Source organism: Humulus lupulus, chromosome 2 (assembly GCF_963169125.1).
Source record: "Humulus lupulus chromosome 2, drHumLupu1.1, whole genome shotgun sequence".
NCBI lineage: Eukaryota > Viridiplantae > Streptophyta > Magnoliopsida > Rosales > Cannabaceae > Humulus > Humulus lupulus.
This window is the reverse complement of record NC_084794.1, coordinates 25,389,422-25,413,160: the sequence shown is the minus strand read 5'-3', so window position 1 is coordinate 25,413,160 and position 23,739 is coordinate 25,389,422. Positions and strand designations below refer to the sequence as shown.

The window sequence follows — 23,739 nt, the reverse complement described above, 5'->3', positions numbered from 1 at the left end:
CATACTATAATGGCCATTATTACTTGGGGTCCCATAGACTAATCAAGTCATATGCCCATTAGATTAGTGGGGTCCTACTAGCTAAGTAGGTCATATGCCCATAATCTATTTGGGGCTTGTTAGTCAAATGGGTCATATGCCCAAGCCTACAAACTTACATATTTCATAACATATTTTATAACATATTTCATAGCATAAAACATAAGATAACATAAGCATATAACATATAGATTCTATCCTATTTTCCTTACCAAAGTTACCGGGATAAGAGGACAGCGTTGGGACTTTTGGAACACTCCTAAAACCATGTATTAACAGGGTGAGTAGATTGAAGAAAAAGTAATGAAAAGAATGGAAGGAATGGAATGACTAAACCTTTGAGAAACATACTTACCAAAAACTTATGAGCAAGTTCTTAGATTTCCTAACCAAAATAAGAATGAGGTTAGAAGACTGAGTAGAAGACTATGAGAAAGAAAATAACATAAAACCAATGAACTAGAGTGTGGAAATACCTTGAAGTCTTGTAGACCAATCTAAACCTTGAACCAAAATACTATAGAACCTTACTTCCCAAAGTGTTTGATAAGCTTATGATTCCCCAACCCAGGTGTTTACACTCTCACACTCACTTAGCACTTGCAGCTTCTGAACTTAGAGCAAAAGATGAATAATGGCTGGGTACTAGGTCCTATTTATAGAGTTTAGGAATGAAAGGATCTAAATTTTACTTGAATAAAAATAATAGCTTTTTAGGTGAAAATAATTTGAATAATCGTTCAGCAGAGGCTGAAGACTCGTTCAAAAAGGTGCTGGACTTATCAAGAGGTTGAATGGCTGAAAGGAAAAAGAATTAAAAAACTTTTGAAATATACTGAAGGAGGCGATATATCGCCCCCTGTAGGCGATATATCGCCTGGGCTAGTATGCCCGAGGCTGTCGTGCATCGTCTCGTGTTTTCCGTATCTACGTGCTGCGATATATCGCCCCCTATAGCTGCGATATATCGGCACACGCTGATTAATTAAACACGAAATTACACATTTTTAACTAAGTTTGAATGGAGTAAACAACCTTGACTAAGCCCTCAACGTATTCAAAGCTGCTGACTGACCTTATAACATTCAAACTTTTACCTTTATTAAATTTAATCCTCAAAATACTTAATCCTTAATCATCCATACATAACATGTGCTTAAAATCCTATTGGTCATTATCTAAACCTTATAGTATAATAAATATTATCCTTAATATCAGTCATATAATCAAACCTTAGGTTAACATTAATATTCTTAAACTATAGGTTAAACTTAGAAAATCTACAAGTACTACTATGAGTGTCCAAATAATTCCCGGTCTGAACCAAAAATCCACAGTTACAAAGATAATGCTATAAATACTATAATACTACTATCTAACTAGCTAAGTAAAGTTCTTGGACTCTACACTTTCTCTAGCATGCGACAATCCAAATTTATAAAGAAAATTTCTTCATCCTTCCTCTTTAATTTGAACTTGAGATCGTTTATATAGTCTATAGGTTCGGGGGGGAGGGTCTTTATGTTGCTGTTGGTAAACTCCTCCCACTCTGGTTGGTCTACATGATGGTGGCCCCTGTCGGGAAATACCTCAATATTGCATGAGTCAAATGAGGAGTCTGAATCCATGAGGTATGGGTGGAAGGAAAAATTATGGGGTGGAAGGGATGAAGGAAGATATGGCTGCCAAAGTAGTTGGTAGTGGTTTGTGTGATGGAGAACTTTTTTTTACTCGTTCAAAATGGGGAGTTGTTTTACAGTGTCTATATTTGAGGATGGTCCCCACGTATACATGACATTTTTGTGATACTGTGACACGCCAAAGGTCAATTTGACCTTGAATGCTGAGACATACCGTAAAGATGCATTATTTTTTGCACAAGGTACAATTCCTTGTCTAGGGAATGAAATCATGCCAGGTGGTATGAGAAAGTGAAAAACTTGAGAATTATATTTGAATCGGGGATTGGTTTAAAAAACCCACTGGACTACAATTAACCAGAGTAGAAAAAACAACATTATTGATGGTTATCGTATATGTGTACTTGTCAAACAAACTTAAAAAAATAATCTATATGTTTAAAGTGTCATGTCATCATTAATGGAAGCACTTCAAACAAATATAAAAGACCATTTATTAGGCAACACAATTAGTTTATGTTCCATGAACAAATATATTATCTCCCTATTTCGTTCTATGGATGTAATGTCCTAATTTTGCTAATAACATTTAGTGCCTTCATTACATAGTTTAGGGGGCATAATTGGATGTCGATGTGTTAGTATAATTTAATTGTCATTATATATGCGAATATAATGAGTTATACTATGATGCGACTACTTAAGCATGTTTTAGTGTATTAAAAATGATTAAAGGGTTGTATTTGTTGAAAAGGGTATTTATGTAATATTCCCCCTGTAAGGGTATATATGTAATTTTATGTGCTTTGTGAGTGAGATCACATTATTATGTATACAATGACTTAAGATGTATGGTTGCAGGCGATCCTAGTGAGCAATTTGGCGAAAAGTCACATATGGGATTAATACCTAGCTCGGGTTGAGCGTACATAAAGTCCTAAACCCCAATAAGATTTTGGTCTTAGTAAATTGAAAATCAGTCTAGAGAATTAGAGTTTGTTATTTTATGGTTAGTTAGGATATTTGTGGATTAAATTATTATTTAGATAATTACATAGAGTTTTCGTAACTTTAGGGTATTATAACTTTGGACCTCTTTTTAACCCGACTCGCATTGCGAGTCCTAAAAACTTAGTGTGTTCTAAAAATTTGAATTTTAAAAAATTTCAAATTCCCTCCAATTTTTTTTTAACTAAAATTACGATAATGTTTTTAGGACACGCAAAAGAGTGATTTTAGGACTCACATTGTGAGTCCTAAAAAATTATGTGTGTTCTAAAAATTTGAATTTTAAAAAATTTCAAATTCCCTCTAATTTTTTTAACTAAAATTACGAGAATGTTTTTAGGACTCGCATTGCGAGTCCTAAAAACTTATGTGTGTTCTAAAAATTTGAATTTTAAAAAATTTTAAATTCCTCCTAATATTTTTAACTAAAATTACGATAATGTTTGTAGGACTCGCATTGCGAGTCCTAAAAACTTATGTGTGTCCTAAAAGTTTGAATTTTAAAAAATTTCAAATTCCCTCCTATTTTTTTTAACTAAAATTTTACTATTTATTACTTCACAAAGAAAAATAAAACACAACAGCCCATTCTCTCTCTCTCTCTCTCTCTCTCTCTCTCTCTCTCTCTCTCTCTCTCTCTCTCTCCTTGCTCTCTTCCCTCATTTCTCTCTCTATCTCTCTCTCACGAACTCCACAACCAAGCCATGGACGGCAGCACTCTGACCACCCCTCTCCTACACGCGCCGACGCAATGGACGTAGAAGGTCGGCGACCTTCGACCCCCGCGAGCCCAGCCCCTCACGTGCCGCCCTCCGCCGCCTAAAGTCGTTCGAAGTCGCGGTGGTGCTATTTTTCCCAAACTCTTCCGAGTATTTTCCGACCGCCTCGAGCCACCCCGACCCAAACGAACACCACCAATGCATTCATTGTGCTTTGGGAATCAAAACCCACTAAATGATTGATCATTTTCCCGAACCACCACCGTGGGGTGGTGGCGTCGCCGTTAATGTCGGAGCTCCGGCGGGAGCTTTGGCTATCAATTAATTTTTTAAAAATTAAAAATAAGACTTTTTAGGACTCGCAATGCGTGTTCTAAAAAACCTTAGTTTTTAAGGCTCACAAATAGAGGACTCGCAATGCCAGTCCTAAAAAGCCTTTTTTGTAGTAGTGATTAGAATGTCAAGAGTGCCTAGGACTTGTATGTTGGGTATTTGGGTTCAAGAACCTTTTGTTGCTCATTTTCATTGATGGTAGTTATATTTGGTTATGAGTAGGTGACCGCTAAGGAATCAAAGGATTGATTGTTCTCAAGGGTCGCTCTTTTAAATTGTTTCACGCTCGGACCAGAGATAAGAAAATTGCACCCAATATGTGACATGCATGATTATTAATGAGGCATGTTGAGTGTTATGTATGTCGATATTGATTGCATATTAAATGCTTAGCAATCTCGCTTATCTGTTAATGGCGCTGACCTATGAGTCAGGAATCGGCAATGGTGTCAGTAGTACTGAGCACTGGTCATATGGTATTGACTTATGAGTCAAGAACGGTATTAGCGTGTTTAACGCAAGCTGAAAAGATTAGATCTAATCGACATAACCATTATCATCATAAGCATGGAATGCTTGACCGACCTTAAGTTCGATGAAAACAAAAGCGCTTGTCTAATCTAAAATCTACTTACTTAGAGTCAGAGCCAAAAGGCTAAGGTGATGGACATGACACAGGGGGTTAACCCTATATTTTGCCACTTTGGTTGGTGCATTGTAATTTTTACACTGTAATGACCATTTTGAATTGTAAATAACGTAGTAAACACTTTTATGGGCCCGTGTACAGTTTTATGTTTTAACTGAAATATATCATTTCCTTTTCATCAAGATTTTTCACGTTAGCCTATTGTTGACCATGATTTTGGCCAACGATGAGTAGACGTCAAAATGACAATAAGCGTTGAATAGAAAATACGAAACCAATAATTTCATAGTGGTTCAGCCCCAATTTATTGGTAATAGCCTAATCCACTTGGAGTTGTGATATATTTAGCCTACACTTAAGATCAGATGAACTTGAGCCAACTGAGTTTCTTAAGTGTAAGTAGAAAAATACAGAGTTTCTCTCTCTAGAGAATACAAGCTTTATCTCTCTAAGCTCTCAGAAAATGCCCCAAGAATGCCCCAAGTAACAATCCCAAAGTCTCAAAACTAGAGAGTTTTTCTCAGTCTAAAAAAATTTAGATCCCCCATAAATGATGCCATGAGCCATTTATTTATACGCTCATGGATCGTACATCAGATATTGAAATGACCCAACTATTCTAGACCTTGGACCATTAATAACTACTATATTAATCATAAGAAAATGTACATGCAAAAACATCATAACTTTATTATGAAAAGAAAAGGTTTGAATACATAAAGATTTTACTTAGGATAAGGGATCCCATTGTTTTGAAAATAAAACAAAACATACTGAAATAAATGGGTTACAAAATCAAGTGCGAAAAATAATACATAGAAATCATAATTTAAAGACTTAAAGACTTCATCCTCTAATTGAACGCTCAGTCCATCGATTTCATCCAACCTCAATACACATCCCCAAGCTGCCAAGAAACTTTCCCACCGCCATAGCTAATTTCCTGCACATATAAACATAAAGGAATGAGCCTAATGCCCAGCAAGGAAAAACTAACAACATAAATCATATACATAAAATTATATCATAACATATGCTATATCATAAACATATACTATATCATAAACATATGTCATATACTACTACAATGGCCATTATATTACTTGGGGCTTGTTAACTAATCAAGTCATATGCCCATTAGATTTGTGGGGCTTGCTAGCTAAACAAGTCATATGCCCATAAATTTATTGGGGCTTGTTAGCTATACAAGTCATATGCCCAAGTCTACCCACACACATAATATAACATTTCATAACACATCAATCATAAGATAACATATAACATATAAAATCCTATCCTATTTTCCTTACCAATATACCGAGATATGAGAACAGTATCAGGACTTTGGAACACTCCTAAAAACCATAATAGAAAGGTGAGTATACTAAAGAAAAAGGATGAAAATAATGAACTACACCATCGAAAGGATACTTACCAACAACAATCTTACGTTCAAGATCTTAGATTCCTAACCAAGAATAAAGAATACGAGTTAGGATTTTGAGTAGAAAAACTATAAGAATAACACAGAAAGGAACTAGAATAAGGAATACCTCGAATGCTTCTACAACCGAACTACACCTCAAACTGAAATATACTATGAACCTTACTTCCCGAGTGTTTATTAAGCTTATAAGGATAAAGCTTATAACCCCAACCCAAGTGTTTATCACTCTAAAATAACCTAGCAGCTTGCAGACTCTGAACTTAGCTTGATGAATGAAGAAATGGCTGGGTACTAGGTCCTATTTATAGAGTTCAAGAATGAAAAGATCTTTATTTAGCTTGAATAAAATAATGGCTTTTTAATTGAAAAATCTTTGAATAATCGTTCAGCAGAAGCTGAAGACTCGGTCAAAAAGATTCTAGACTTATCAAGAGGTTAAAGAATAAATTAAGCTCAGTTTAAAAAATGTTCAAATATCTGGCACTACAGCCGATATATCGCCCCTAGTAGGCGATATATCGCCTGGGCTAATATGCCCGAGGCTCGTCGAGGTGGCCGTGCGAAGTTACGTGTTTTTCGTATCCCCGTATGGCGATATATCGCCCCTAGTGCTGCGATATATCGGCATACGCTGAAATATTATACACGTAATTGCACTTTTTCAACCGAATTTGAATTGAGTAAACAGCCTTGACTAAGTCCTCTAACGATTTCAAAGCTGCTGGCAGACCCTAGGATATTCAAATATTACTCTTATTAAATTTATTCCTCAAAATACTTAATTATTCATTAAACATACACATGACAAGTGTCATTTCCTTATTGCGTTTATCTAAACCTTATATTATAATAAATATCACCTTCATAATCAGTTATATTAATTAGACATTAGGTTATAATTAATATTCTTAAGCTATAGGTTAAACTTATAAAATCTACAAGTGTTACTACGAGTGTCCAACTAAATCCCGGTCTGAACCAAAATCCACAGTTATAAAAATTCTACAACTATTACTATTGCTACTACTATCTAACTAGCTAAGTAAAGTTCTTGGACTCTACAGATATATCCCCTTGACCGTGTCCTTCATTCTTCCAACAGACTTTAATTAATAAAATATAAATAAATCTAAATTACAATAATATAGCTATTATTCTGGGATATCTGAGAGATTCCCGCGGCAGTTCAGAATGATTCGGGTTGAAGCTGTTACTGAGGCTTTACTGCAGAGTCACTAGACGGTAAATTATGAGATTCTGATCCATGGACCAACCAAATCCATCCCCGAAGTGACTGATCAGCCAAGAAAACTCACCGGTCGACATAGGTGTAGAGTCCAAGAACTTTACTTAGCTAGTTAGATAGTAGTATTATAGTAATTATAGTATTATCTTTATGACTGCGGATTTTTGGTTCAGACCGGGATTTATTTGGACACTCATAGTAGTACTTGTAGATTTTCTAAGTTTAACCTACAGTTTAAGAATATTAATTTTAACCTAAGGTTTGATTAATATGACTGATATTGAGGATAATATTTATTATACTATAAGGTTTAAATGAGAACCAATAGGATTTTAAGCTTATGTTATGTATGGGTTATTAAGGATTAAGTATTTTGAGGATTAAATTTAATAAGGGTAAAATTTGAATGCTCTAAGGTCAGTCAGCAGCTTTGAAAACGTTTGAGGGCTTAGTCAAGGCTGTTTACTCAATTTGAATTAAGCTAAAAATGTGTAATTTCGTGTTTAAATAATCAGTGTATGCCAAAATATCGCAGCTATAGGGGGTGATATATCGCAGCACATAGATACGGAAAACACGAAACGATGCACGTTTGCCTCAGGCATAATGGTCCAGGCGATATATCGCCTATAGGGGGCGATATATCGCCTCCTTCAGCATATTTTGAATGTTTTCAAAATCGTTTCCCATTCAAACCTTCAACCTCTTGTTAAGTCCAGCACCTTTCTAAACGAGTCTTCAGCCTCTGCTGAACGATAATTCAAATTATTTTCACTTAAAAAGCCATTATTTTTATTCAAGTTAAATTAAGATCCTTTCATTCCTAAACTCTATAAATAGGACCTAGTACCCAGCCATTATTCATCTTTTGCTCTAAGTTTAGAGGCTGCAAGTTGCTAGGTGAGTGTGAGAGTGTAAACACTTGGGTTGGGAATCATAAGCTTGATCATCATAAGCTTATCAAACACTTGGGGAAGTAAGGTTTTATAGTATTTCGGTTCGAGGTTTAGATTGGTCTTACAAGTCTTCAAGGTATTTCCACACCTTAGTTCATTAGTATTATTTTATTTTAAGTTCTCATAGTCTTCTACTCAGCCTTCTAACCTTAATCTTTATTTTGGTTAGGAAATCTAAGAACTTGCACATAAGTTTTTGGTAAGTATTTTCTCAATGGTTTAGTCCTTCCATTCCTTTCATTTCTCTTCTTCACTATACTCACTCTTTTTCAAATGGTTCTTAGGAGTGTTCCAAAGTCCCAACTCTGTCCTCTTATCCCAGTAATTTTGGTAAGGAAAATAGGATAGAATTCATATGTTATATGTTTTATATGTGTTATCTTATGTTTTTATGATATGAAATGTGTTATGATATGTATGTATGTAGGCTTGGGCACATGACCCATATGACTAACAAGACCCCAAATAGATTATGGGCATATGACCTACTTAGCTAGTAGGACCCCACTAATCTAATGGGCGTATGACTTGTTTGGTCTATGGGACCCCAAGTAATAATGGGCATTATAGTATGTGTATGATATAAGTGTTATGTTATGTTATTATGTTTCTTATGAAATTGATGTATATGAACTATGTGGTAGATTTTCCTTGTTGGGCATTAGGCTCATTCCTTTTTGTTTATATGTGCAGGAAAATAGCTATAGTGGCGGGTAAGGTTCGTGGATGTTTGGGGAATGTGTATCGGTGATGAATGGATTCAAGGAGTCGAGCGTTCGATGTCGAGGATGTAGTCTTTTATTTATGGTTTATGTGTATTTTTCCGCATCTATTTATGTAATCTCTTTTCATTTCAATTAAAATATGTTTTCTTTTTAAAACAATGGGATCCCATATCCTGCTTTGAGTTATGTAAGTTTTAACATTGTTTTCTTTACAAGTTTTTAATAAAGTATGATCTTTTTCACTTGTAAGTTCTATTAAAGATTAGGGTCTATGTATAGTTTTCGTTAATGGTCCAAAGTCTAGAGTAGTTGGGTCATTACAATAGGCAAGCACCTCTCATCGGCATAGGCAAAGCACACCTCTGGTCAGTATAGGCAAAGCACTCCTCTAGCACACCTCTGGTCTAGCATGAGACATCTCTAGTCTAGCATGAGACATCTCTAGTCTAGCATGACATATCTCTGGTCTAGCAAAACACTTTACTGGTCGGGCAAAACAAATGACTAGTCGGTCAAAATACTCCACTGGTCGGCCAGAACATTTTACTGGTTAGTCAAAAATCTTTACCGGTCAGACAAAAGTTCTACCTAGTCGGTCAAATCACTTCCAAACCAGATAAATAATTTTCATGACTAGTAATATCACAACTCCGAAGAATAATCTCCGACCTTTCCCTCCTTGGCTAATACATTTATTGACTATTAATGTGTCATTTACTAACCATGCATTGCCACTTGCCACTTCTGATTGCCACGTCATCGAACTGAATTTTGGGGATAACACCTATTAATAACACGTAGATGCACTTTTATAACCAAATGACTGGTTTAGCGAGTTAAGCACGGTTTAAAGCTCACAGTAACAATGTTGGAGTAACCAGGGCGTTACACTCTCTCTCTCTCTCTCTCTCTCTCACTATTGTTGTCGTGCACCACCATCAAAACACAAACTCTAAGGCCAAAATCTCCATCACCATCACCTCTTCAAATCTCCAAAGAGTCCACACGACGAAGGCTATCTTTCTTATTGTCGAAACCCTACAACCAACATTTTAAGGATCTAGGAATTCTATTCAAGATCAAGGTTGAGGTATAGTTAAGTTTTGAATGTTTTGAGTTTTAGATCTATTAGTTTATGTTTTAATAATGGTATTATGTTTATGAAATATAATTTTAAGCGGGATTAGCATATAAATGTTAAGCATGTTGCATATGATTTATATTCTGTTGGTTAACTATTTATGCTTATTTGGGTTTTCTTGCTGGGAGGTGGCTTACGGGTGCTATGTGGTGCAAGTAAGGGCAAAGATAAGTTGGACCAACCATGAGTTTGAGAGCTCTAGGGGCTGTGTGTAAATATATAGCCTGCTCGAATGCCACGACCGTGATTTCTTATAAGGATTTAGGGTTATGGTGTTTTATGCCGCTTGGGATGGCCATTTACTACCCTTTTACTTTTGTATTGTGTTACAAACTCTTGTTTGATCCTTTTATATAATGAAACCTTTTTAATGGAATGTATTACTTGTTTGGCACAAATTAATGAACAAACTTTCTTATTTCTTGCCCACTATTCAATTGTCATTACGCATTAGAGTCCACATTAAACGTTTAACTGGAAAAGTTGGGTTATAGTGCAAAATGTAACACTGCTGGATTTACTACGTCATTAGACACATCGTTGAAGTGTCATGTGTTTACATTTTCAAAGGACCAAAGAACTACGGAACATATGAAAATCATAAACACACACGATCGATGACAGAAACTGGAATATAACGGTGTTTTGATTCTCTCGATTTAGTCTAAGTATATTACGCAATATATGGGGTTCATGACACTAGTATAGATATTATAGGGGGTTCATTCTCTCCCATTGATTATTTTTGAAAACGAAAATCATCAATTTCATGATCATTAGTATAGATATTACGAAATTAGTGGCTGATTTTGAAATTAATGAAAAATAATGTAAAACTTTAATTTGTTTTAAGCATATATAGGAAAATAAAAGTTTCGATGCCTAAACCTTTTTTTTAGTTGCAATAAATACGAAATTTTTATATGAATATATAACAACACTCATATTTACGATAATTAACCGATTAGCACAATTTTCTGTTATAAATTTAAAGATGTGGGGTAATTTGCCATAAAAAAAAATTCAATTGTCACCACCCTTTTAATATATACTTTATTGGTTTTCCTATGAGCAAAAATTTTCCTTGTTATGCATAGTTTTCCTTAAATGTTCTTATTTGTGGTGTATTTGAATTGGAAGACTCAAATCTAAATTCACATGAATTGCCTAATTTGTTTTATTAGGATTTAGAAGCCTGAAATGGTTTTTCAAACTTGGGACCCGAACCCATTGTAGTCGACCCGATACAAAAAACTAATTGATTGGGAATATACCAAGGCATTTGCACTATATATATTTTTTTTAATTCAGAAAAAAGTGTGAGGAAAAATTTAGCAAATCATTGTCAGGGCATTGTGTGATTAAGTATATCACCACGTTTGGCAGAAGTGAGGACATTATGTGCCTATGGTACTAGACCTATAAGGACTATTCAATTTCTCTGTTTGAAGAACAAAGCTTTACATTACTTAATAAACTTGAAAATGTACTCATGAATTCTTTCCCCCTGGACTTCACTTTGAGTTCCCACTCCAAAGAAGATGAGATACAAAGCCTTGGCCACCCGCTCCCCTGCAATGACGGCCGAAAAGATCGAGGACTCTCACAGGCCTCGTTCCCTCCGATGGGTGGGTCATCCCAGGAAAATGACCATCAAAAGTGATGCAAGCCCAGTGGAAGAGGGCGTACAGCCATAGAGTGTGGAAGGTGGCGACCTCCAAGGGCATCCTTCCACCATCCAACCACGGCATAAGCAAGGTAAAGACTTTATGTAGCAGTTGCCCTTCCTCTTGCTAAAGAACATCTTTTTTTTAAAAGAGAAGATGGTAGTCAATGCAAGTTGGGTAAACTTTTTTTTTTCACATACTGACATTTCTGTTTTTTGTTTGCTATAACAAAGGACGACCCTGAAAAAACCCCATCCCTGCGAGTTCTATTCATGCTGGAGGGGAAAAGTCAGATGCAAAAATGGTGCCTTCCTCCTCTTTAGACTCAGAGATCTCGGACCCTGAGATTTACATGAGCAGAAGTACATTCTAGGAAGTGGCTTTCAGCATGTTGTTCAATCTCCGAACGGACATTGACGAGATAAAGAAGATAAGGTTTTTCCATTGTTGCCAAGGGGCCAAAATGAAGAGTGTTGACTTATTCAGGGAAAAGTCTCCAAGTCCATCAAGTCGATCTAGCCCTGAGTTGTAAGGCGAGTGGATGTTGAATTTTTAAAGTACTGTACTTTCATGTAGCCTTCACTCATTTGGTTTAGTTATTATGTTATTAGTTCCAAGTACAAACCAATCAATGATGTTGTTAGTTATTATTGAAGTTTAATTTTGAAGTATGAGAGTGGTTGATCATGTTTCCAGATTCATCAATGGGTCATTTCGCCCGTGTTTGGTGAAGTAGAACTATGATATATTGTGACGTTGTTTAGTTCCTTTACTTTCAAGTAGAATTATCATATATATTTTCATGTTCTTTGTTAAGTTTAAAGTTTTTAAAAATTCATACTGTCTCGTGGATTTCTATATGGATTCCCTTCAAAAATTTCATCTCTATCGCCGAGGATATTGGTAAGGGTTTTGATCTAATGATCAATTTAATAAGAATGGACAAATAAGACAAATAAGGAAATTCAGAAAAATGATTAGCATGTGAATTCGAGGACGAATTGTACTGCATTAACTGGAAAAATGATACAATGGCATACCTAATTTTACTGGCAGTTTATTCAAGAATTATTGTTATTCAAATACAACCTGCACATGCAAGTTTGAAAGTAATATTTTTATAAATAAACTAGAACCAAAACATCAGTTTTTGTTACGTCGGCCTTGTGCATTTATTCTCGACCAACAAAGAAAAATTATCTGCGCGTGTATAAATTTTTACGTCCATAATATATTCACTCCGCTTTGTAATATAATTTAAAATGACAAATATTACCCAAACGTCCATAGTTGCACTAACTTTTTCAATTAGAAGGTTAATTAATTACCGTAATACATGTGGCAACTTACAAGTCTTTCATTTGGACTGTTGATGTACAAGCAAGACCATGGAATCAGTTTTTGTTAAGGCCACATTTAAGAAAAGTTACGTCGGCTCATTAACATGGTTATAAAAAATGGGAAATTAAAATTAAGCAACCCTCCCGTCAAAGAACTTGCATACGACCTCAGACATTTTTCATGCAACTACAAATTATATGTGGCAAAGCCAACTTCTCTTACTCCGTTATTGAAGTAGAAAGGGTACACACAAAATTATTGGACATATGCGGTGCTCGACCAACACGGCCGGGGTATCTCATAGGAACTAGTGTAAAATCTATTTTGTCCCTCAGAGGTATCTCATAGGAACTAGTGTAAAATCTATTTTGTCCCTCAGGTCAGCTAGTTGTAACTTTTCACATTTTAAACGTTATTTTTGGATCCCATGTATGAACGTAAACATTTTAATTAAAAAATTATCTCTTTTCCCCACAAATTTTAATCGTTAATCACATTTAATTACACCTTTATGGCTAATAGACTCGTTTACAAAGTGTAATCACGTTTAATTACACCTTTATGGCTAATAGACTCGTTTAGAGAGTGTAACACTATTTAAAACACACAGTGTAACGATATTCGCTGCTGTTACACAAACACTATTGGACGAGGTCCCCACCTTTTGTTAATGTACAATGATCATTGCAAAACAAAAAACCAATGGATTTGGAATATCCCAATTTTCTTAACAATATACAAAAAAATTAACTCTTAAAAAACGTGTTAGGCAAGATTGAAATTCAGAATATTCTGTCAGAGCCTTGCGTCTCTTACTATCTTACCACATTTGGCATAGTACTCATAATGAACCTATGCTGCAAGGCTTATAGGGACTATTGAATTTCTTTGTGCCATGAGCATGCTCATTAAATTTAAATATATCATATCTAAATCTAACCCTTTTTTCAATGAGCACCTTCATCTCTTAAACATTTTCCTAGTTGGAAGATGAGGATATACATTGCCTTGGTAAGCCGACCCTCTTCAATAACGGGCCACAACTTTGATGCCTATGAGGAGTCATCTCCCCCGCTAAGGGCCGCCTCTCCGAGGAAGAGGAACAATGAAGTCCATAAAAGGACAGAGAAAGAGTTCGTACATCCCCAATCTTCACAAGGTGCCGCAATCAAACAACATGATTCCACCAGACAACCACCCCAGAAGCGAGGTGATAAGTTTATGGATCAATAGTTCATCTTCTTTATGTTAATGTGTTTGCATTGCTATATATAATAGGGTTTTAACATTACGTTAGGAATGGTTACAACTTTTCAGGCACTGACTTTTATATTGTGTTTATACCATAACGAAGGACGACCACGCAAAAATCATTTGCCTGACACTGATGGAATTGTTAATGAGGTACCACTGGTGGAAAGCAAATCATATTTGCAACCGGTCCCCTTGACCTCTTCGGACTCCAACATCTCAGACCCTGGTATTTACATGAGGAGTAGTAGATTCCAAATTTTGGCTTTGAGCATGTTATTCAATATCCGAACTGACGTTGACGAAATAAAGGACGGAGGGTGTTGCCATTGTTGCCATGGGGACCAAACTAACAGTCCACCTCGTCACTCCAGCCCTAACTTGTAAGCCAAGAATACTGAAGGTTCTATTTTGTATTAAAAGAACTCTATTGTTTAATTAAGCTCTTTATTATGTTACAATTTTAAGGTACAAACCAATCAATGAGGTAGGTAGTTCTTGTTGTTTAATTTTGCAAGTACACAGTGGTTGGGTTATGTTTTGTTTTAGGGGAAATGGCTCCTTCACCTCTTCTAAACCCATGTATGAATTAGTATGTATTATGTGGTGATAAGGACTTTCGTTACAGAGCTTGTTTTTCACAAGTATGGAGCATTTTATTAAGAAAAATAAAAAGTACTAACAATATGATTTTTAGCGCTATAAATGATACAAATCTATGCCTAATATAGATGGAAATATAATATTCAGTTTACTATAAATGCTCCTAGATTGACTAAAACACAACCAAGTGGACTACGTGGAAAATGGAATACTATTTAACACAAGGTTGTACAAGAAATAATTTTTTAATTACACTAGTGATAAATTTACTGTCATCGAGTTCTAGCTTAACTCGAGATAGGTTTACCACTAAGGTGTTAGTTGTCATAAAAGGTAAATATTTCCAACAGGTAACAACTTCTAGTGAATCAACCCAAAATATGATACAATCCCAAACCTAATTTAATTAGGAACACATTCAGTGAAAATTTTAATTGATATATAACCTGATCGTTTTAGTTTAATATAAACATGTTTTAGAAAAATAGACAACCATTAAATAAGTTTATGTTACGTGGAACTTTCGTTTTGTTCTCCAATTATTAAGAAAAATTACTTAGTCTAATCGTCTCATTTACGTGGATAATTGTACAGTTTGTTCTCATTACTAGCCTTGAACCTAAAAAAACACCTATAACTACTACATTAAACCAAGCTTGACATATAGCCTGTCTATTATTATCACTACTCCATAGTTGATGTACATTGAAATGATTCATTTTCTCACTCACATACGTGGTTCAGTACCAATCATGTGGGACCCCATGAGTACCCTACCTCTTAAATTACATCACTAGTATTGACTATGTCAGAGTAGGGGTAGATGAATACAATCCAAGCCAAAGATATTAGGGAATGTAGTTATGAGAAGTAACCATGAGAATATTCTAAACGAAGATCCTCAAATCATTTAGTGCAATCTTTTGTTCACCAAACACTGATACTAAATTCATTTAAGAAGAGAGGGTACAACACCAGGCATATTGGTTAGAATCACTTCTGTCTGACTAGCCTCCACCTGACAAATAGTCCATCATATTGTAAGAACTACATACATGCCTCCATGTGCCCCTCTCATGCATGGCCGATGATCTTTCTTCTAAGGAGGGGTACTAGACACTTTCTACCGCTATAAGAGTCAGATGATTTGGAAAACAATCAGAGCAAGCACCATTCAGCGAAATCGTTTTGGCTCTTCCACTAATAGAAATAGATACATCCATTAAGACATATCTTCTGAAAATAACCCAATGGCTTGCTCTAAGGATGATGAAGAGTTACACATCCACTGGATCCAAAAACAATTTAAAAACAACCATAACTTTAGCAAACCAACCATATGAGCTGTATCATAGGCCCAAAGCAAATGGTCTTACTGTTTGTGCAGCCTAAGGCCCGAACTCACCCCATTTTCACTCAAAGAAAATTAATATGCATGTGCCAGTACACCAAACAAGAAAAATGAACAACGCATCAAGGAAGTATAACAAACAGTGAAGAAATAAATGTACATTAATATGGCTTCACCGATTGTGCTGTACTATATCAAATATAAAATCATCTCAATGCCCCATGTTGTCCCTCTGGTTGTTAGGATGAATGTCATTCACATTCATACCAACTTATGTAGTGGTGGTGGATCATCTCCACTTCGGTCTCACAAATTTCAAAGCAATGCCCCGTCCACTAGAGTGAAAGCCGGTAAAAATTTGAGCTAGTGCAGCGGCAAAGCCAAGGACCCCGTGGTGAAGCAATAGAAGTTTTTTTTTTTCTACCAGGGTAACTAACTAATTTACATGGTATTATGTAATGGTTCATTGTGCGGGTAATTCTCTAAAAATGGTCGTTCAACTAATAGAATTCCACTATAAGTAATTCATTAAACACATTTGAATTTCACTTGACTTTGAAATGTGATTTAGTACTCCAAAACTTGATCCATATTCAAATGAATTTTATCATCTCACTCAACTATTTTTTTTTAATAATTTGGGCCTTATTTTGATAGCCCACATATAAGTGGCCTACTTCATTTCCTCAAGGGGGTCATAATTTTTTTTTGAATGAAACTACAAGATTCATTGTTTTCGAAGTTGGGAAAAAAACATGTAATCGTAATAATAATATTCTAAAATTGCTCACTGCACTAATTAAAATTTGTTATTAGCTTAAATAATAATATAACCAATAATATTTTCATAACAAACTTTCAGGGATCCTTATAATCACATAAAATTATGCAATAAATGGGGGAGCCACAACACAAATAATTGGAAACAAAACAAGCTTGTGTAGTAGGCAATATCGGAAAATAAAATTGTGCTTACCACCCACAGAGAGACAAGATTCCAACACACCTACTACGCCATGTTTCACTTCCAAAATACCATATAGAACCAATATCTCTCCCATTTTCACAATGCACAAACTCCAAATTTATAAATGCAAATGGAAACCTTGGCATGATTGTGTTTGACGAAGGACAGTGCGTTGTATACAACCTTCTCACAGGATCAGTAAGTCCTTCAATCTACAAATTGAGATTCTATTGATTCAATTTTAATATCTAATTTTCTTTAACCTGTCTATGTACTCATTTAGACAATGTTCCTTGTAAGTTCATTTATGACTGGAGCATGGAGCAAGGTTGTGAATATAGACATAAGGGATGGTAGCAAAATGGCAACTTACATACTCTCAGGATCCCCAAAAGACTTGCAATTAGATACCAGAATCAAGCAAGTGTGGTCGTAAAGTAAAAAAGTATTACCACTAAACCAGAAGGGTGTCTATGTTTACAATCACTCTAGCATATAGTACAAAAGCATGATTTGGGACGTCCTATTGCATCCAATACGACATACTCATACAATCGACACTTCTCAATTGGTTGACCTCATCTTCAGTGCAATCAATAATAAAATAATAATTTCCTCGTCACCTAAGCCACTAAATGTGGTGTGCACTTTAACTCACATATCTCACTATGCATTTCAGCTGAACCAAAAGGAGTGTATTAGTGATTATTTTTACAACCATTATCTCCTAAATGTTATCACTCTTTCTTTGTTTCCACTAAATTAACTAGAAAAAAAACACAAGCCAAGTGTTATTATTTTCTTTAAATATTGTCACACATAATTAGACGTAGATTATGAAGTCATCCAATACTAGAAGAAAAATGACTTCAAATAAAAACCAAAGCATTGAAACTTAATAGAAAAAAATGTACAAACTAACACTAAAATATATGTTCTTGTTGCATTGTACTTTAATTTTCTCACTTAACAAACCCTCAAAAGTTACTTACCAGAATGAAACTTCTTACGTGGCTAATACATATACCAATATGCCCAATATTCATGCAAAATAAAAAGTCCATGAAAAATTAACTACTAAATGGTAATGCGGTGTGTCATTCAATAATCAATACATTTTAAAAAAATTATTATTAATATTAAAAACTTGCCACCACATTATATTCATTTCTTATACCGCATAAAAAAAAACAACTTCAACTTTTGTTACATTATTTTATTATACATTTGTCTAAGTCAATTATAATAGTTACTTAGCAGCAGTCAAATTGTTACATGTCCACAATCGTAAATAAGTCCCAACTCTTATCTAAATTTACTATAAAACCCTCAACTGTACAATTTATTAGACCTAAAATTACGCTTCTACCCCCACTTATTTAAACCGTGCCAACTAAAAAAATACAACCGGTTATACCAAGTCAAAATACTAAAAAGTCAACATTTTAATACTAATGTAAATTTGACACTTGGCAAAAATCTAGGCCCCACATGAAGGACTCAGTCCTGTAAGGGACGCCATAATTCTCCATATAATAAATTAGTTAATTGCAAAGCTTTTTCAAAAATTAATTTTTAGAAAAAGCTAAAAGTTGAGTTTTGCCAGCTTTAGCTTATAGTTGTAGCTTCTCCATAAATTCTTCAATAAGTTGTTTTCTGACCATTTACCAAACACTATTATTGCCCAACTTTTCTAAAAAGCAGTTTTTAGAAGCTTATAGTTGTAGCTTCTCCATAAATTCTTCAATAAGCTGTTTTCTGACCATTTACCAAACACCATTATTACCCAACTTTTCTAGAAAGTAGTTTTTAGCTTTTTTAAAAGTTGTCTCAAACGAGACCTATAGTATTTAGAGAATTGGTAGTTGATAATCATGACATAAGAGCAGTCTCAAGAGTGTTCCTAATACAAAATTCTCTATAATATTTAGCTAGCACTGATAAAAACCTCTTCCATTCAGCAACTTTATATATATATTTATAATAGCTATGCACAAACTCTAATTAATTCTTAGCTACATTTACATATCCTTTGTATAATTTTGTAATATTATTATTTTTTTTCTTTGTAAGCTTTTTCTCTACCATTTAGTATATATAATTGTTTCTTTTTTCTTTTTCAATTATTTTATTTTACTTTAATTAATAAAATATATTTAAAAATATAATATTTAATTAATGTAGAGAAAAATATAGAGAATCTGATGCATGATGTAATGTAAAAATTTGAAGTAAAATAGAGTTTTTATAAGACATTTTAAAGAATAGAATAAAGTAGCCGCTCGAAGTGTAAAATAAAGATCAAGTAGTTCATTAGAGTTTCACTTGGAGTAAATTATGATCGGAAGAAATACCACCAATTACAATTACATTTATGGTCTCATTGATTAAACCAATCACAATTACATTTATCGTCTCATTACTTTTTGGACCCTATGTTTTGTAAAATAGTTCAAATAACACCTTAAACACGATTTTGGTCAAAATTTTCTCAACTGAAATCACAAATAATTCACCAAACTAATAATTTAGAATAAAAATAAAATCATTCTGATTAAAAATTGTGTTGTTATATTCAATTTTTTTTTATTAAAATTGAGTTTATGGATTTATTTGAATTATTTTACAAAATATATAATCCAAAAATGAATTTTTTAAAACACATGGTCCAAATAGTTAATCAGAAAAATCAATCGTCAAACTATGTATAAACACCGCATTACAATTAAAAAAAAAATTACAGGCCAAGAGTGTTATCAGTGTAGTGTAATCATGAAATAAAGGGCCTTACACCTAAATGCCAGACCATATTTAAGTTGTAGTACAGATTCAATTATGAATAAATAAAGAACTCAACTTAATGAGCATATGAAATTATTCTTTAGTACAACCAATGAAAGTGTCGTTAATGAAATTTCAGAATGTTGTATTGTACTAAATTATAGATTATTAATAGTTGTTCGTTTCAACCATCAAATCATTAGGGCCAGCCGAGCCCCCATTGCGTCTGAATTTGCCAAATCCCAAGGGACTATTTGCAATCAAAGCGGCCAAATCATAAGTGACTATTTACAATCAAAGCGTCCAGCAAAATCTGATAGCATATGTGCTATATTTGCTACCAAATCATTATTCTATTGTATTTACAGCTAACATAATCGCTTTCTTGTTTTCTTTACCTAACAGCTTTATCCGAATAGAACTACACTATCATGCATAAATCTAGGTAGAAAAAGATGCTTGAAAATCATGTTCAGCTTACTCTCAAGACCCCAGTTGGAGCCTTAATTCTACAACCAAATAACAGAAGAAATGTCCAGTACTCAGTACAATCAATCATAGTACCAAAATGCATATCCTGCAATAGTCAGAATTGGCCTGCGTATTGTAATCACACTCCAGAAGTTTTTTATTACTTGTATGTAGTATATTGCATCTTTGGATCAGTGACCTTGGATTTTGCTACCTTACTTCTAGCTTCATCATATTTAGGATATGAAAATGGCAACACCACACTACGTTGCATTACATGAATCTAAGCTAAAGCTACGTACTTGTTATGATTGTCCATTACCTTATATCATGACCTAAAGGTTAAAACTAATCTAACTTTGTTTCTTCTACAAGGTCAAAAGCATATAATGACCAACACAGGTCAATGTAAATTAGCAGGCTCGAAAAGTCATCTGGTATGCAAAGAACGGGTTTATATATATATTGAAATGAATCATAAGCTACAACACGGGAGAATCCTTTATTTGGTAAAGTGAATATAGAATAATAGCATATACATATACCGACAGCTCCTACACCATTTGCTTGTGTTGCAGTTGAACTCAACAGCTTAACAGCTCAAAGAATCAGTATCGGTATCGGCTACCAGATATTTTACTAGGACTCTTTCAGCAAATATGCTACAACGAAGCCCAAAACCGCACCAGCAACAACCTTAACAAATGAAATAAATCAACATTAATAATTAGCAGAGGACGGAATACAGAGAATATTATGATTCACTAAAAAGGATTCAATTTGAGAGAAGTATAGAGTTTTCAATAAAACGTGTCAAGTTTTGTTTTTTACTGGAAAGTGTAAACTGTTTAGACTTTAGAAACAGTTGACGGAAATTAAAGAAAGTTCAGTTCACCAATTAAATATCCTGGATCAAGGAATTGCAAGATTGGCAATTCTATTGATTCACAACCACACCAAGCATAAACTTTGAGTGCAAATATCAAAGAGACAGGATCATGGGTCATGGCCAAGTTGCATTTATAGAAACATTCAACATGCAAAGCCCACCAACATAACAGAAGCATAAAAACAAGTAAGCAAGATTGCAAAAGACCTGAATTGGAGTATGCCCGAGGGAATCACGAAGGGGTCTGCAACTGGATAAAGGATGCTCTGGAGGAAGCTCACAGACAATTTGGTTCAGCATCTGCAGATGAAAATCAATATGTTCACCTTGTGCGCAACATGTTAAAGAAGTATACCAACAAAAAAGCTAAAAACAAGCTTTATGTGGGGTGAAGAAAGAAAATAGTTCAAGAGAGCTTACTTCAGCTTGGCGACCCGCATGAAGTCTTACACCAGTGGCATCATACATTACCTGCAAGAGCTCAAACATTATCAACACCTTCTCAAAAATTCACTCGGTAATTTTCCCATTACAAATCAATTATACAAGTTGGTGATTCTACACAAATTTTCGAGCCAAATTTAACTAGTTTAATGAAAACACTGGCAATCATAAGACATCCCATCAAACGATAAGCCTTTTTCATCATTACCTTGTTAATCAACTAAAGGTACTTAATTAAAGATCTTTACCCAAACCCAACTAACTCATTTAAAAAGAACAAAACATAAAAAGGGTAATCCCAAAAAGCCTCAAATTACACTAAACAATAAGAAGAAAGAGGACAAAGAGAGGTTTGGATTTGACATACAACGCAAGCCAAAACCACAGCGAGAGCGAATTCCGGTGCTCCAGTCCCTTGTTGCAGAGCTATGGCCACCGCAAGAGCCGTCACAGTAGCCGAATGCGACGAGGGCATTCCACCTGAATCAAGCATTCTCTGCGAATCCCATCTCTTCTCCTTAAACCTAAGCATAATTTATGAAAGTTCAACACAAAGTCCATCTGATCTTTTTATAATAATAATGCGTTTCAAATTTGATATGAAGATTGAGTTAAAGGGGATTGCATAGACCAGGTAGTGAATAGCTTTAGGAACTGAGCGAGAGCACAGGCGAGAAAAGCGGAGAATAGAGGGAGATTGTAAGGGAGAAGGTTATCCGGCGACGCCGTTGAGGTGGCGGAGGTGGTAGCGTCGGCAGCCGTGACGACCTCATCCATCTTACCCCGAAAAGCAGAGGGCTGCAGAGCGAAGAAGCTTCTCTTGTGTTTGTGCGTTGTTCTCTTATGAATGCCGCCGTCGGTGTCTGGAAGAGGTGGGACCCGAGTCAGAGTCAGATCGTTGAACCGCGTTGGATCGTCCTCCAGGCGTGTGTTTGTACAAATGGCCTAAAACTCTAGGGAAATAGATTTTTTTAAAAAAACTATTAGCAAAATGGCCTTTTTTTTTATTAACAATAAAACAAAATTAACATTATTATTTTTTGGCTGAATTGGATTGAAAATAAAACAGAAACCCAGGAGAGAGAAATACTCATACTTTCTACTCTCCTCAACTTCTCTTGATCTCCATTTTACTTCTCTTCTTCAATCATATTCACAATTCTTTTTTTTGTTTGGTTGTTAAGCTTTTTAGATATCACTCATCTTAGCTGCTACAGTTATAAATTTTATTCAGTTCCTGTAAGGATCAAGAAACTATTAAAGATAAAGAGCAATTTTCACCCAACAATGGTAAATGTTAGTATTACTTGAATCTCATTTTTACAATTCGATATTCATTATTTAGAGTTATATAACTATATTTAGCATAAATATACTTTTTTTTTGCTAGAAAAAAATGAAATTCTAGTGTAAAAATAAGTTCAGTTCGAGATTGAAGTTGACCTGCTAGTAAGCAATTTTGTGCGTTCCTGTTTGAATTATAAGGTCTAATTTTAAGTAGTGACCAAATTGCAATGAGTGACCCTATTTGAATCATAGAAGATCTTTTAGGGTTGCTTTGTATGTTTTAAGAGCATAATTTCCTAATGTGAAGTTTCTAGTATAATTTGAAGGTCTCGTATAATTGAGATTTAAATGAAGTAATGCTACTTTTAGAATCTCTTAATATTATAAAGTGTTTATAATTAATTTAATCATTGAATTACATTATAAAAGATATTTTACTAATAGTTTGATCAGTTAATAATATTGTATAAGTGATTTAGTTATTGAATTAGATTGTATTGTTGATAATCTAACCAATTAGTAGCACTATATAAGTATTTTCGTCATTAAATTACATTCTAAAAATCCAATTTTACTATTTAATTAAACTATGTAAGTGATTTAATTATTGAATTAGTGAATAAAAAATATAAAAAAAATAGGTGTGGATGGAAATTTGTATGAAATTGAATTTAATCATAAGTTGGTTAGTGAAACATTCAGTAAGATGACACCAAATCAGGTTTGTAGTGATTCTGATACATGTGCGTAAAAAAGTTATGGTCTAGGTGACTCTATGCGATTT

The 23,739-nt window shown here is 34.5% G+C and overlaps 1 protein-coding gene across 1 annotated transcript; it reads right to left on the bottom strand.

The window, feature by feature from the left end:
- Nucleotides 1–20,775: 20,775 nt before the first annotated feature.
- LOC133817527 (uncharacterized) lies at nucleotides 20,776–22,788 on the bottom strand. The gene is made up of 6 exons (XM_062250076.1): nucleotides 22,765–22,788; nucleotides 22,300–22,621; nucleotides 22,036–22,192; nucleotides 21,645–21,695; nucleotides 21,432–21,524; nucleotides 20,776–21,031 (listed from the first exon to the last, which is right to left on the bottom strand). Exons 2-6 carry the CDS (start codon nucleotides 22,443–22,445, stop codon nucleotides 20,975–20,977), a joined length of 504 nt encoding a protein of 167 aa, XP_062106060.1. The 5' UTR covers nucleotides 22,446–22,621; nucleotides 22,765–22,788; the 3' UTR covers nucleotides 20,776–20,974.
- Nucleotides 22,789–23,739: the final 951 nt, after the last annotated feature.

What these genes read in the sequence shown, in the direction of transcription:
- LOC133817527 (XM_062250076.1), bottom strand. Translation starts at nt 22,445, where the DNA reads ATGGATGAGGTCGTCACGGCTGCCGACGCTACCACCTCCGCCACCTCA. An exon ending in CTGTGGTTTTGGCTTGCGTT is followed by an intron (nt 21,696 to 22,035) that starts GTATGTCAAATC and finishes GAGCTCTTGCAG; the next exon opens with GTAATGTATGATGCCACTGG. An exon ending in ATGCGGGTCGCCAAGCTGAA is followed by an intron (nt 21,525 to 21,644) that starts GTAAGCTCTCTT and finishes TTTCATCTGCAG; the next exon opens with ATGCTGAACCAAATTGTCTG.